This window comes from Eublepharis macularius, chromosome 15 (genome assembly GCF_028583425.1).
Source record: "Eublepharis macularius isolate TG4126 chromosome 15, MPM_Emac_v1.0, whole genome shotgun sequence".
Lineage (NCBI taxonomy): Eukaryota > Metazoa > Chordata > Lepidosauria > Squamata > Eublepharidae > Eublepharis > Eublepharis macularius.
The window spans coordinates 57523951-57539002 of record NC_072804.1 but is presented as its reverse complement, the minus strand read 5'-3'; the positions used below and the strand labels follow the sequence as shown (position 1 = coordinate 57539002).

Genomic DNA, 15052 nt, shown 5'->3' with positions numbered 1-15052 from the left:
GGGCGCTCATCCTCCGGCCCCTCGGACGTGGCCGCGCCGCCGCCACCGCCGCTTGCGGGCTACATCGCGCCGCCCTGGCCCGTCTTAAAAGGGGCGCGGCGCGGGGGGCGCCTTAAAAGGGGCGCCGGGCGGGCGGGGGGCGCGGGGGGCCCCACCCCGCCGCCGCCTTGGCTCGGGCTCCGGGGCTGCTCCTGCGGAGGCACGCTACTTCCCCGCGTTGGAATAACCGTTGGCAGCGCTTCCCCCGCAGCGCCCGGTTGGGATCCTTACAACAGCCCTGCAAGGTCGGCCACTAGCCTCCCCTTCCTGCAAGACTGGGGGCCCTGGCCTGAGCTGCCCTCGCAGGCGGAGCCCATCCCTTTGCCTTAACGGAAAGAACAGCCCTGGGGGGGGGCCTCTCTCCCCGTGCTCAGCTAGCTGCCTGCGAGCTTTATTATTTTAATGAGTGGTTTTATTGCAACTATTAAAATAAGATGGATGTGGCCCCCAGTAGCTGATTTGCATCCCCTTTGAGTGAAGGAACACTCAGTAAGGAAGCGGTTGGGGTCCAGGGAGTCCAGAGGGGCCGGGCACTTCCTGGATATAAGAAGGGCTTGAAAAGGAGGGCATTTGCTGAGCACTTCGTAGTGGCAAACTGTATCAGAAGCCAGCCTATCGAGGAGGGTCGTCATTTGAGGCCCAGGACAAATGGCCTTCCTCGGCCTCTCTCTGCTTGGCCTCGAGCCCCGCACCCCCTTTCCCAAGACCCCCGAGATGGCACCCTCCTCCTCCTCCTCTTCCCCCAGAGGGATGCTGCCTTTGAACCTGGCGGAGGCATTGAACTGCCCGAAGGAGGCATCAGGTGAGAAGAAGAGGCGCCCTCCAGCTGGACTCGGCTAGGGGCCCGCCTCGGCCAGCAGCCCATTTTGCACTGTGGCCAGCCAGAGGTCTTCCTCACACGCAAGCCTGCAACTGGTGTGCCAAGGTATAGTGCCTTCATCCAGAGAGGATCGATTCAGGGGACTGATCTCCCCAAATACCTGATAAACTGCTCCTATACTACACCTGGAAAGCAACTGGTGGGGGAGGGCCCTTGCTTCCACAGCCTGCTTGTGGCCTTTCTCGCACTTCCTTTGACCCAGTCCAGCAGGGCTCCTCTCATGTTCCAGAGCCTTCCGAGCGAACGGTCCTCTCGTTGCCCCTCTGGACTAATGGTTGGCCACCGTGTGAGAGAGGATGCTAGACTTGATGGACACAGGTCTGATCCAGCAGGTTCTTAAACCATTGTCACATCACATCTTGTGGTGGTGAGTTCCACAGGTTAAATTGTGCTGCAGTGCAAAACATGCTCTTGCACAGCATCTCTTCGGTGTAATGAACCTTGTGCAGGAGAACTTTCCTGGTGGACTGTTCTCCTTGACAATTGGTGTGTGCGAGAAGGCAAGATTGCTGTCTGAACATGACCCTTCAGGCTGGGCCTTCTGTTTGCCTGCTGTGTCCCGCACCCAAATGTTCTGCCTGAAGCTCATAGCCAATCCTCCTCCTCCCAGCCCCAACACAGCCCCTCACATCTCTGAACTGTCCAGAAATGACTCCTAGACACATCCCTTGAAATAACAAAAATCATTGTTGCAAAAATAGAACTTATGTTTTCTTTTCTTTATTAAATCCCATCACCAAGGAGATAAGAGTTAAACTATCTCCCAAACCACTCCTAGTTTAGCAACTCAGCTGTGCCTCTTTGAGGAGGGGGAGGCCGTGGGGCTGATGTTGCCAGAATGCCCCACCATGCCCCCTGCCATTCCTTTGTCTCCTGCCGAGTATGAATTTGCAACTCAGGCTGCGAACAGCTCAAGGGCTACAGATGTTTCAGTATGTACAGCTCCCAATGTTAAGCCCACACCAGTTTCCGGAGGACTTTGACTTTTGTTTAAAAGAAAGCATGAGCTCCTAGTCCTTCTGGCTGCAACAATGTACAGGAACACAGAAAAGGGTGAGATGGGTGCAATCTCGAAACACAGCAGGACTTCCAGGGGACAAAGCGGAGTGTCAGCTCTCCACAGCTCTTCGCCTCCCCCGCAGTTAGGCAAAAACACATGAAGCAAATTATGTATTATAATGAAACCTATGCAAATCAGTTCAGGGCATGGAATTCATCTTTTCTTGGGGTATCCTGATAAGAAACTAGGGCACGGGGAAACTAAATTCATGTGGCCCAGGGCATGGTTCTAGAGGCGTCAGCATAGCTTGAAGCTGGGGCTCAAACCAGCCGTTTTGTGACCTAGAGCTATGTGCTACCGGGCTGTGAGTGCTCCACATATGTTCAGAGGCACCTACCTCCCCTCCAACTGGCTTGCAGGAACTACACACCGTGAGACTTGGCACCAGAGGCCTCTCCAGAGAGCCTCCACGTGGCTTCCCTCCTCCTCTGTTTGTACTTTGGGAGGGAAGACTGGATCTGCCCTGGGAGTTGGCCCTTGGAGAGCGTTATCGCTGGGCTGGGCTGGCTGCTGGGGAAAGGCTGCCTGGCCTGACGTCCTTCCCCTTTGTTTTCACCAGCATAATTCCAGTGGTCTCCAGTGGCTACAGACGGGCCCAGTCCACAGTCTCCCTCCCCGCTCCCTTCCCCTGGCTCACTCCTCTGGGATCAGTTGTCATCCCTTCTCTTAGCTTTTTAACCATACGGATGCATACAAAAAAATGACAAGAGCTGATGGGATATGAGTATCTCCTACATTTGCCAATCACAAAGCAGCCAGGTAACCCAAAAGAGTTCTTTTCTCATCCCATTGGCTGCCTGATGAGCAATTCCCAGAAGTGATGAGCCAATCCTTGCTCTGTCTTTAGTGCACTCTGAGGAGGAGAGCTTGGTGCGGTGCCAGCCCAACTCCCTCCATCTTCACTTCGCTCTGGGGCTCAGGGTGGGTGCTAAACAGCACCTTGGCACGGGTTGGGAAGCTGAGTTGGCTCAGGTTGAGCGGGCAGGGCTGTGATCCCAGGTTCAGGACCACCAGAATGCCAGAGCAGGAGCCGGGGCGGAGAAAAGCAAAGATGTCCTCCAAATGGCCAGGGAGGGGCAGAGGGGCAAAGCTGGCACCTTGCAGTGCAAAGGACCTTGCATGGAGCAGCAGAAGGGACTGGTAGAGGGTTGTAAGTGGGTGCCCGTTTGTGCTTGGCTTCTGCAAGAAAGAGAGAAAGAATCACAACTGGGAATGGAAAGGGGAGACATCAGCAGGAAAAACGTTGACCAACGGCAGTGAACAGGAGGTGCACAAAAGCTCACAAGCAACGTGGATGCCCCTGGAGCTTGTGCAGGAGACCTGCCCAGTGGATTGTGCCCATTGCGTGGAGGCCAGTGTGGGGGCTGTGCTGTTTGCAAAGTCTAAATTCAGGTACTGAATCATGAGAGCACACCTGTGCCAGACTAAGGGTCCCCCCACAAGGCCAGGAAAACAAGCGGCATGTCGTGGCCGGTGATTGCTCAGTGAGTGAGGGAAGAAGGACCTGCTTCTGTCTGTCCCAGATCAAAACTTGGGGTGGATTAAGAAGATAAACTCCTTATGCTGCACATGGAGACATGTAATACTGATTTTTTTTAAAAAGAAAAGAAACCGTGAGATTTCATGAAAAAATTCCGGACTTCTGGTCTTTTTGTAAATCTGTCAGTGGCTAGACCAGGACTTTGCCCTCTGGGTTCAAGCTGCAGATTAAAAGTTGCTGGGGATAAAAAACAATGCCTCCCCTTCCCCCTGCAAGGAAAAACCTATCCCAGAGCTCTGCCTTTAAACCTCTCCAAATACTGGGCCTGGGGCTAAAATGTATGTACTCACCATGGTGCTGCCCAGCAGAATTGGGGATCCTGCCCCACCTTGCAAAAGGGGTGTTCCAGGAAGGCTGAACAGCAGCACCCCAAGTGTCTCTGCCAAATCTGCAGTCAGCAGGAGCCCCCTGGGCACCTGGGAGAGTAAGGGCAGGAGGCAGATGGGCATGGGAGCGAGGCGTCCCTGCTGCTGTCCCATCACTTCCTGAAATTGTGCGGCTTCTCTGGCTCTTCAGTTCCCAAGCTACATTTTGCTTTTTTGCATCATGAAGACTACTGGAAAGTCCCCATTGCTCTTCCTGTCAGGAGCAGGGAACAGGGTTGCCTGATTTCCACCTGCACTGGCGGCAGCACTTCTTGTAGCCTCCAGTTCACTCCAATGCATTCCCCCCCCACACACACTCCTGGCCCCAGCGAGGCTCGACAGCCCCCTCGCTGCAAAAGTCAATGGGTGCTAACTAGTTTGTACCACTACAAGAGAGCAGCTCAGTGCCTCAGCCCCTCCTGCTCACCGTCCAGCCAGGCCAGGGCCCCCGGGGGTACTGCAAGGCCGCCTCCACCTGCTGGGTCAGTGCACCGGCTGTCAGATTCCTCTCAGGCCCAGGCAGATTGCAGGTGAGGATTACCCTGCTGGGCACCCGGCGAGAAATGTTGCAGGTTTCGCTCTGGTCCCAGACCATCAGGACTCTGGGAGAGATTGGCACACAGGCTTCAATGCAAGCGGACCCTCGAGTTCTCCATTCTGTTTTCAAGTTCTCTCTCCACCCTGCATTCCCCAGTGCTGCCACAAGGGGTCCTCGCAGCACTTGGGCTGGGAAAGGGGGGGGTTGACAATACCAAGACGCTCCCCCCACCGCCGCATCCCTCAAAGGTCCCCACACTCACCTCTCCTCACCCTGATTCATCCCTGACTGCCTGCCCAGGTCGCTCCAGGAATTCAGGACCTGCAATCATATTCCACACCCCCAAGTTCAAGGGCAGGCAACATTTTTGGCCCAAAGACCGAGAGTAGCACAGCATCTTCCTGTCGTATGCCAGCAAGCAAAAGAAGGGGAGAGTGAGAGGGGGCGTAGTTGGCCTGCCACACTGAGAGCAAACCAAGCCCCAGCGGCCCGTTCAGCGTTCCGGCTGGCTGTTCTGGATGGGAACCTTCCTTCCCCCAAACCGTCCTGCCAACATCTCTGGGGCTTGCCTCCGTTGCTTGGGCAGAGCAACCAGCCCTGCATGCCCCGCAAAGAGGGCCTGATGTGCTGCAGACTGGCATATGTGCCAGGAGTTGCCCACCCTGTTCCAGGCCCACACAGACAATGTACTTACGGCATCCAGACGCCAGGCGGGGTCTTTGGCCACCAGGAATCCGTTCACACCTTGGGCCTGCCAGAACTGCAGCGCCCTCTGTGGGACAAGGCAGAAAAGCATTAGGCTGGAGGGCTTGGGCTCAGAATCAGGACCCACCCAGAGAAAGTCATGCCAGAACACTCTCCCTTTGAGCAGGGCCTAATTTGAGCCTCTGAGTACACAGCCATCTGAGCATGCACAGAGTAAATCCCTCCCTGGCCAGTCTCTACAAATATTTATTTATCATATTAGATTTTTAGTCCGCCCTCCCTGCCAGGCGGGCTCAAGGCGGAGTACAGCATTTCAAATTACATAAATACAGTTAAAAACAGATAAAACAGTATACATATAACATTAAAACTACTTTATACAATACAGCCTTTCTTCAGATGGCGATGATAAAATACTGCTTTTCAAGCCCTGGCTCATATGTGGGGTGGTGGACAGATCTTTAGCGTGGCCACTGGGAGCCCAACCTAGCCTCTACCACATGCCTGGCAGAACATCTCTGTCTTTCCTCAGACAGAGAGTTCCACCAGGTCGGTGCCAGGACCGAAAAGGCCCTGGCTCTGGTAGAGGTCAACCGAGCCTCCCTGGGGCCAGGGACCACCAACAGTTGTTTATTTGTTGTTGAACGAAGCGTCCTCTGGGGTACATATGGGGAGAGGCAGTCCTGCAGATATGCTGGGCCCAGTCCGCATATGAGTTTAGGGGGAAGTTCCCAGACTTCCAAGCAAAGCAACGTCAACTCACTGTCAAAAATTCCACCCCCCTGCCCCAAGGAAACAAGCTAGGCAATAAACAGTATCAGTTTCAGGGAAGAAAGAGAGAGGAAGGCGTGAGCTGTTACCTTCAGATGCTGCTCTGTCCTGTTGTCCTCAGCATCCATGTCCGGCCCTTCCGCCCAAGTTGGAAGTTCAAGAAGGATTCGGATCCCTGGATGAGGACAGGGTGTGCGGAAAAGTGCTTAGCTAGAGTCAAAGTTCTACAAAGTTCAGCCCCCAAACCCATTCTAATATTGGCACCTTGCCTGTGGATTCCCCCCCCTCCAGGCCAAAACAATTCTCTTTACCCAGGATGCTGTATGGTCTGTGCAATGCCAGAGGACTGTTTTATCAGGATCATTATAAACAGCTCTGTTTGCTGGGCGTCCTTTTAAGCTTTGCCTTGCTTTTAGTAGGGGTTTTATTGACTTAGATTCTATAACTGTGCTGTTAGGGCTAGGATTTGTTTTTATTGTTGTGAGCTGCCTTGAGCAGCTCTCGAGAGGCAGATTACAGGTTTTCTAAATAAATACACATAATGTCTCTGAGCAAGTATAGAATGTGTTCCTCACTCAAGTGAGTAAAGGTAGCACATTTCTGCAAATCTGGTGGCAGTAAACACGCACTGGAAAGCCTAATAATCCAGCTAAGCTGAAACTCCAGCAAAGCTCTAGTTTACAGTCCACCCCCCTCAATATTCTGCCCAAGCTTATTTAGGTGCTTCTCCCTAACTCTTGTCTTGGGAAGTTCCTGAAGATTTGAGGATGGTGCCTGGGGAGAGCAGAGATTGGGAAGGACGGGGTGGGAGCTCAGCAGAGATATGAAGTCACTCTACAACTTTGGTTTCAGACTCTCAAGGGGAACTGATCTCTATATGAAGATCAGCTGAAATTCCAGGAGAAATCCAGGCCCCACCATGAGGTGAGCCAAGTAATTCTATCAACAGCTCCAGAGGAGTGAGCCGTGTTAGCCTGCAGCAGCAAAATAGCAAAGAGTCCAGTAGCACCTTTAAGACTAACCAACCTTATTGTAGCATAAGCTTTCGAGAGCTACAGCTCTCTTCATCAGATGCAACTTTATTGTAGCATAAGCTTTCAAGAACCACAGCTCTCTTCGTCAGGTGCAACCGTAATAAAGTTGGTTAGTCTTAAAGGTGCTACTGGACTCTATCCACTGCCTTTGTCCCTGCTCTTGGCCCCCGCTTCATCTCCTGCGCCCCCCCATACCTTGCTTGTGCCCGTCATTCACCAATGCCCGCAGCTGTTCCAATGAACCATGGGCTGAGCAAATCCTGCTCAAATTGGCACTGTCCCCCTCAAGGATGGAGCCCAGCACAAGGGCCTGGACAGGGAGCTCCAGAAGTCGGTCTAAGAGAGGCCTCACACCTGGTGGGGAGAGAATGGGGACAGGCACAGTCACCACCAAGCCTTACATCACATCATCTCCTTAGGCTCAGCTCAGATAAAGGGTGTTGCTCGCAGAACTACAGTTCCCAGGGTTCTCTGCATCTTTAGCACCTTTCCATTGCCACTTTGCAACGGATTTTCAGGGTGTAAGCTTTCGAGAGTCAGAGCTCCCTTCTTCAGACCAGCATTTGCCTTCCTTTTACAGCTGCACTCTTGGTTAATAAATATTGCATAGTTAAGCACTGAAGTGCTTGTCACTGTTATGCTGTTCCCAGAATTCTGGGAGTGCTTCTGCAGCAGACCAACCCACATTCATTCATTCTGCAGCAGACCAACCCACATTCATATTTTGAGAGAGATAAATAGCGTTGCCAACTCTACTGGGAAATTCCTGGAGACTTGGCAGTGGACCCTGGGGAGGCCAAATTTGGAGGAGAAGAAGCTCAGCAGGGATGTGATACCAAAGCTACCATTTTCTCCAGGGGAAATGACCTTTGTAGTGTGGAGAGAAATTGTAATTCCAGGAGAACGCCAGGCCCCACCCAGACATTGGCATGCCCAGAACAGCATGGCGGCAGCAGTTCCTGGCAGGCCTCTGACCTTCAGTGCGGCAAAATGCTCTGCAAATACCACAAAGCAGCTACAGCACTACAACAATATGCTGCAGAAGGCCTAGCTACAAACTAGCTTCAAGCTGTGTCAGTGGGTTGGCCCTTAGAATCGTAGAAACATAAGAGCTGGAAGGAACCTTCAGTGTCATCTAGTCCAACCCCCTGCACAATACAGGAAATTCACACACACACCCGCACTCACACACCTAGTGACCTCTGCGCCATGCCCAGAAGATGACAAAAAACCTCCTGGATCACTGGCCAAACTGGCCTGGGGAAAATTGCTACCTGACCCCAAAGTGGTGATCAGCATTACCCTGGGCGTGTAAGAAGACTACGAGAACTAAGCCCTGATGTAACCCTTCCTGCCCTCCCCCTCATGATCTGCCCAGGTTCACAGAGTCAGCATTGCTGTCAGGTGGCCATCTAGCCTCTGTTTAAAAACCTCCAAAGAAGGAGAGCCCACCACCTCCCGAGGAAGCCTGTTCCACTGGGGGACCGCTCTAACTGTCAGGAAGTTCTTCCTAATGTTTAGCCAAAAACTCTTTTGATTTAATTTCAACCTGTTGGTTCTAGTTCAACCTTCTGGGGCAACGGAAAACAATTCTGCACTATCATCAATATGACAGCCTTTCAAGTACTTGAAGATGGTTATCATACCACCTCTCAGTGGTCTCCTCTCCAGGCTAAACATACCGAGCTCCTTCAACCTTTCCTCATAGGACTTGGTCTCCAGACCCCTCACCATCTTTGTTGCCCTCCTCTGGACATGTTCCAGCTTGTCTATATCCTTCTTAAATTGTGGTGCCCAAAACTGAATGCAATACTCTAGGTGAGGTCTAATCAGAGCATAGTAGAGAGATACCAACACTTCGTGTGCTCTGGACACTATACTTCAGTTTATACAGCCCAAAATCACATTTGCCTTTTTAGCTACCACATCACACTGCTGACTCATGTTCAGTGTATGGTCTACTAAGACCCCTAGATCCTTTTCGCACACACTACTGCCAAGACAAGTTTCCCCAATCCTATAATTATGCATTAGACGTTTCCTACATAAATGCAGAACTTTGCATTTATCTCAGTTGAAATTCATTTTGTTTTATCCCAGTTTTCCAGCGTGTCAAGATCATCCTGTATCCTGACTGTTTTCTACCTTATTTGCTATTCCTCCCAATTTAGTATCATCTGCAAATTTAATAAGCATTCTATTTCTTCATTCAAATCATTTATAAAAAGGTTGAACAGAACAGGTCCCACAACTGACCCCTGAACTCCCTGCTCCTTAAGTATTTCTGACCATGGGATTCTATCCAGCAGTTTGTTAAAATTTGCTTTCCTGAAATCCAACCTATATGTCTGACTACATACAGCTTTTCCCTTCCCCAAGACTGTAAATTCCAAAATATTCCTCCTTTACATATAATGCTGCTCCTCCCCCCTTCCTTATTTGTTTATCCTTTTTAAACAAGTTGTATCTCTCAGTTCCAGTACTCCAGCTGTTCCTTGACTTGGAATTTCGTGGGTCACTGCTCTGGTGGGTGCTGGGGGGTGGGGGGGGCAAGGGTCTGGGGCTCTGTTCGGATCAAGCCAGGGCTGGTTTGTCTGCCTTTAGTCTTGCTATGGTGGGAAATCTCCCCTGAGATAACAGGCAGGGTGTGGAGAGAGATAACTGAAGAAGAACCGGGCCATCCTTGGATTTCCTTCCTGTGTCTCAAGGCCATCATTCATGCCAGAACTCAACAGGACTTTGCCCCAAAGTCTGATTTCTGCACCGGCTGGCCTCAGCCTGGAAATAGGAATAGTTTGGTTTTTAAAATGTCTTAGAGAACTGGAAGAGGAAGATTTGAAAGAGGCAGAGACTGAAAGAGACAGACAACTCATCCCGCAGCTGCCTTGGGCTAGCAGGTTTGGCAGGTTTGGGTCCTGCTTCAAGAACCTGTTTGACTGGAGGCAATGCAGGAACAAAGGGAGCACGTCTCTCAAACCCCTTTCAGGCTAGGAGGCCAGGAGCCTTGCCTGCACACCTTGGCCCATCTAGCATACAAAGATCTATTCGGCTTCGGAATGGTGTGTCCGCCTCCCACACGCATCTCTGTCTGCCCTGCAGATATTGTGGAGTTCGTTGCCAGTGGAGATAATAATGGCCAAAGGTAGAAGTCGCGTTAAAAGGGGGTTACACAGATAGACAGAGGAAAAGTGCATTGGTGGCTACTAGCCTTGTGACCATAGGCAACCTTCACACGCAAAGATAATTAATCTCTGAATTTCGGTGCTAGGAGGCAACGCCAGTGGAAGGCCTCGGCCTCTATGCCGGGTCTGTTGGCCTTCTCGGCTAGCCTCCACTCGCTGCAATGTTGTCCCCAAGCCTGTCGATGCCATGACTAGGGGGCACACATCCGCCATCTCATCCATCCCTTACCTCTGAGGTCTCCATGCCCGTCGCCATTGGAGTCAGGGAAGGCGGTGGGTGGCAGGTGATAGAAGGAGGCCTTTTGCCACCAAGCCAGGGGTGGGGGTGGCCGTGGCATTGTGACCAGGAGCAGGAGGGCCGTGGCCAGCATGCAGGCAAAGAGGGCCCCCAGGAGGCACAGCAGAACTTGGCGTAGCCCTTGCCAGGGGGCAGCGCTTGCCTGCTGCACCACTTCCTCCTGGCTCAGGTAGGTGGGACTGGGAGCTGCCTGGCACAGCAGAGGCAAGCGTTCACTGGGCACCTGGCAGGCATCCATGGCTTCGGCCTTTCCCATCCTTCAGGCCCTGGTTGAGTGGCTGTCAGGGGCGAAAAAACAAAAGACTCTGGGAAGAGGAAGCAAACAACAGCCGCGCCTTCATGCCTTCAACCCATACCCCCAGAACAGGGTTTGAATTTGGCTCAGCAGGGCAAAGGGTGAGGAATGGCCAGCCTATGGCACATTACTTCTGGGCACAGCCAGAATGCTTCCCTGTCTTCACCTGGTAGCCCCAGTCCACGTGCGCATACTTGGGAATGTGCAGGGACCACTTGGGGACAGAAGCTGTGGCTTTCAGGCTCCGTCTGAGAAGTTCAGCCCCGTGTCTGGGCGTGTGCAGAGGAGCCTTTTTATGGGGGCATCTTTTTATGGCTCTTACCTTACATGCAAATATTATTTGGGAACGTGGGAGGAAGACAAAAGGGTCTGCCTTGGCACCTCTCAATGGCAAATGCAACGTTCCTGTAGTGCTACTCCCTCCAACCCAAGAATCAATGTGGTGGGCTTAGCATGCTTTTCAAGGAAGAGGCAGTTGAGGCCAAAGGTGCCCCCCTCCACCCCCCCACGGTCTTTGCCATCACGGGGACTGCAGCTCCCATTCATCTCAGTAAGGTTTGTGCAGGAGACTTTCCCACTGTATCCCGTCCTGCATTATTTAGAGAGGGGCATTAAGGTTTCCCACTTCAAGCCCCAAAATGTGTGGGGCTGGCACCCTTCCTCACCTCCCTGCTTACTGCCCCCCTGCTGCTCCTTCTGTATTTCTTCCCTGCCTCTCCCTCATCCAATTTTGTATTGTGAAATTGTGGCTTTTGAAATATTCTTTGAAGGAGGCCGTGTGCCAAAATGGTGGGGAGGGGAACTAATCGGTTGATGGTGTTTGGTTAACACCCCCCCCTTTCCAACTCCACGTAGGCTTTTGTGAAGAAATAGATGCTTGAGAAAGCCCCTCGGCCCCTGCTGCTCACCTTCACCCCTGCTCCAGTTCCTGCCCCTTTGCCTATCTCAGCCCCAAATCCTTCTAGAGGCGATAACGCTTCTTTATGTTGCGGTGCACATCTGCACACCCCTCTGAGTCAGGCAGAACACTTCCGCAGGCAGACACTCGCATCAGCAGCCGAGGGTCTGAGTGCTACCTGGTGGCGGTGCTTGCCTGCAAGGCAACTCACGCAAGGAAGCTGTAAAAGAATCCGCCTCCATCTGGCACTGGAAGCTATCTGGAGGCCTCACTCTGAACTTTCCATTGCCAGAAAGAACTGCCACCACCCTGAGACATTCCTCTGGCATTTGCTAAGGCCCAGAAGAGTGAACCCTAACCCTCCTTCCCCCACACAGGGCTTACAAGAGGTTCTGGGGCTCGCACTTGCACGAAGGCCGCATGTTCTGGCCAGGGTGCTCTTCTGTCCAAGTCCAGATGCCTCCGTCCCATCTGGTGAGTTCAGACCTCAAGTGCTAAGCGCTGAACAGTGGGCGATCTAAACCTGGTCCTGCCCCCGAAAGCGCCCAAGGCTCCGAGAAGCACCCAGCTTATCCTACTGGGGCTCACGCATCCCTGTTTCATTTTGGCCTTGCCAGCTAATCTTGTCTTCATTCAAGGACAATAGTCTGATATTCAGGGCACAGATAATGAATGGAGAGGGAGGCAGTCTGAGCAGCAGCGCAGGGAGGGAGGGGTGGGTGGCTTTGGTTAAATAACCAGAGCCTGTCTGAATTCCAGCAGCTGAAGAGGCACAGCTCTCCGGCTTCCCAAGTACAATGTTCGTTTAAATCCTATGCAATGATTTACAAGACAGCACAGCCTTGTTGGGGGTGGGACAGGGGTAACCTGCAGGGCTTGGAAACAAAACAATACCCCGTCCGTTAAGCAAGAATGAACAGCAGCAGGACGTAAGCATCCCTGTGCTTAGGTGGCACAATTTGGGAGGGGTAGGAGGATCTATACCGGCTTGCCAAGAGCCTCCCCATGGCCTCTGGGCCCTGAGCATGCATCAGGCTGTGTTCTTAGCCCCCGGTGGAGAGTAAGAGCAGACTCCAGGAATGCAGAGGAAAGCCCCCCCCCCCACATACTTATTTCAGCTACAAATGACTAACTTGCACAGACTGGCAAGCAAGTGAAAATGCTGCCCACCCCCACCCCTGTGGCCTGAAATGTCAGGCTGGCCTGAACAGCCCTTGTGTGGCTGGGCAGGTGATGGGAACTCCATTTTCCCTGTGATGAAATATTGTGCTTCGGGTGTCAGGCAATGCAATTGCTTTGCCAGATCCAGGACAGCAGCACAGACGCCAACATTGTACCTTGATTGCAAGAAAAAAAAACATGGGGCAAGATGCCCTAGAGATCTGGCGCAGCGCAGCGGATGCCCACAGCAGCCACGCCCTCTTTGACCCACCTGTAATCCAGGCAAAGATGCCTGAGGTCCGGGCTGTAGGAAAAGGGCACCAGGGATCCTCTGAGGGCAGACAAAGGGAGTCTCCTTCCCGGGGACTGGCAAAGCTCTTACCTTTTGCTTCACGCCGGCGAGGAGGCCAGACTGTCCCAGCCTGGGTAGGAGAGGAGGCAGGAGGCTTCCAATGTTCCACCTCTAGAGAACTGATAGGAGGATGCAAGGGAGGCTTTTCAAGCCCCAGAGGTGGCAGGAGCGGGGGCGGGGGGGGTCTCCCAGGTCTTTGTGAACCATTAACAGGTTTGTGGCAATCTGAAATCCCTCCTACAGGCTGGAGGCCCATCACTCCCTGCTCCCTTTCACAGGCTCGGTGAAGACAGAAGCAGTCTGGCCCTGAACTAGCCAAGTCACTGGTGTGGGTGGGCAGTAGCAGCTTCTGAGCATGTGCAGAACGTCTTTCTCCTATCTACAGCCCCAGTCTTAGGCCTGATGTCAGGGGACAGCAAAGGGGTTCCCAATCAAAAGCCGCAGCACCTCTTCTTTTAGAATGGAAGGGGCGGGAAGATGCTTTGGGGGTGGCCTGTGTGAGCTTCAGAGGTGGCGGAGAAAAGGTTTGCTGGCGATTTCCATCCCCAAGAGAGTGATCAGGATGGAAAGAGCAGGAAGGGACACCGAGCCCCAGCAAGACACCAGCCCTCTGCCCTGCCTATCCACGCTCAGCCTCATTCCAGTGATTCCGTTTCTCTTTTATAATGGAACGTGTTTTAACTGCATTCGTTAGCCCCCCCCCCGAGCCCATTCTTGGGGAGCATGGGATATACATCCAATAATATAAAATAAACAAAATAACGGGGAAAGGAAGGCTGCAGAGCTCTGCAAGAAGGTTCTCTTGGTGGGCTTCCAAGAGCTGGGGGGATGGAGCAAGCCCCCTCACACATGACACACAACCCAGACCTAACCTGGAATATTGCAACAGTCACAACACACTGGGGAGACTGGCATGCCCACCATCAGCGCCAGGCCGTTTTTTTAATGCGGGGTGGGGTGGGGCAGGAGGAACAGCTGCATTGCCTCACTTGGAGCCCCTAAGAATAAGGGGGGGGCACGCAGTCCTTCTAGGGCGTGATGCAGCGGGTGGCTTCCTGCTTTCAGAACAGGAAAAACGGCCGTTTTAAAAGCGCCCCTCCCTCAAGCTCAGTCTTGTAAAGTGATTATAAAAGAGTACCACTGAGCATACGTAGAGGGCTGCCAGAAAACTCTGAGGCCCCCCTCTCCCACCTGCCTGAAGGCCAGAGCCGTGGCAGGATCCCACCCAAGATGCCCCCTGCAACGTCTTGGCTGCCTCCTCTCTTTTGCGCCACCCTTGCAAATAGAAAGTGACTTTTAATTGTCCCCGGAGATGTGCTCCATAGCAGTGTCTGTGTATGCACACTTATTTCACTAAGGGTTTGTTTGGGGTGTGGCTTTTTCTGCCAGCCTTTTGGGAGTTGCCTTGCCACCATACTGGGGTAGAGGTGCCTTGTGCCCTCTCAGAAGAGAGAGCTGGTCCCCTTTCCCAGCAAGCTGGAGGCCTCACCTGGTACAGACTGGTGCAAGTACATGCCCACGCGTCTCCTGTGGGTCTCCAGAGAGGCATTAGTGGGAGCGCATCACAGCATGCAGCTCTGTGCTGTCAAAGCCCCCCAGCCCTGTGGCAGGCGCGCACCAAGAACCCATCCTGGGGGGGGGGGGCGGGGGGAGGCTCAGTTGCTCTGCCTGGCTGCACCTGGGTACGGCCTTGTGCTCACAGTCGCCCAGCCAGGCGGCAAAGCCACGGTGCCTCCAGGCTCTCAGTGTAGTGCTGCCGGCCCTGTGGTCCTGGCGGAAGGCGCTGGGTGGCCAGCCGGCAGATGAAGGCGACCCACGGCTGAGCCCTGCGCTGCCAGGCTTCGGCCTGTGCCAGGCTCTGCGGGCGCTTGTCGACACCCCATCTGGCCCCTTCGCCGCTGCGGGCCTCCTGGCCGCATGTGCCAAGGGCCTGG

At 53.3% G+C, this 15052-nt stretch overlaps 1 protein-coding gene across 1 annotated transcript; it reads right to left on the bottom strand.

Annotated features, from left to right (window-relative positions):
* Positions 1–2722: 2722 nt before the first annotated feature.
* LOC129343631 (4F2 cell-surface antigen heavy chain-like) lies at positions 2723–13233 on the bottom strand. Its single transcript, XM_054999953.1, has 9 exons — positions 13149–13233; positions 10344–10690; positions 7128–7286; positions 5988–6073; positions 5117–5194; positions 4685–4743; positions 4312–4486; positions 3810–3935; positions 2723–3158 (listed from the first exon to the last, which is right to left on the bottom strand). The coding sequence occupies exons 2-9, from the start codon at positions 10666–10668 to the stop codon at positions 2823–2825; spliced, it is 1344 nt and encodes a 447-aa protein (XP_054855928.1). The 5' UTR covers positions 10669–10690; positions 13149–13233; the 3' UTR covers positions 2723–2822.
* Between the last annotated feature and the right edge of the window lie 1819 nt (positions 13234–15052).

Excerpts from the sequence above, each read along its gene's own strand:
- LOC129343631 (XM_054999953.1), bottom strand. The coding sequence starts at position 10,668 with ATGGGAAAGGCCGAAGCCATGGATGCCTGCCAGGTGCCCAGTGAACGC. Across the intron at positions 7,287-10,343 it reads CGGGCATGGAGACCTCAGAG|GTGTGAGGCCTCTCTTAGAC; the intron begins GTAAGGGATGGA and ends TCTCCCCACCAG. Across the intron at positions 4,487-4,684 it reads ATGAATCAGGGTGAGGAGAG|AGTCCTGATGGTCTGGGACC; the intron begins GTGAGTGTGGGG and ends AATCTCTCCCAG.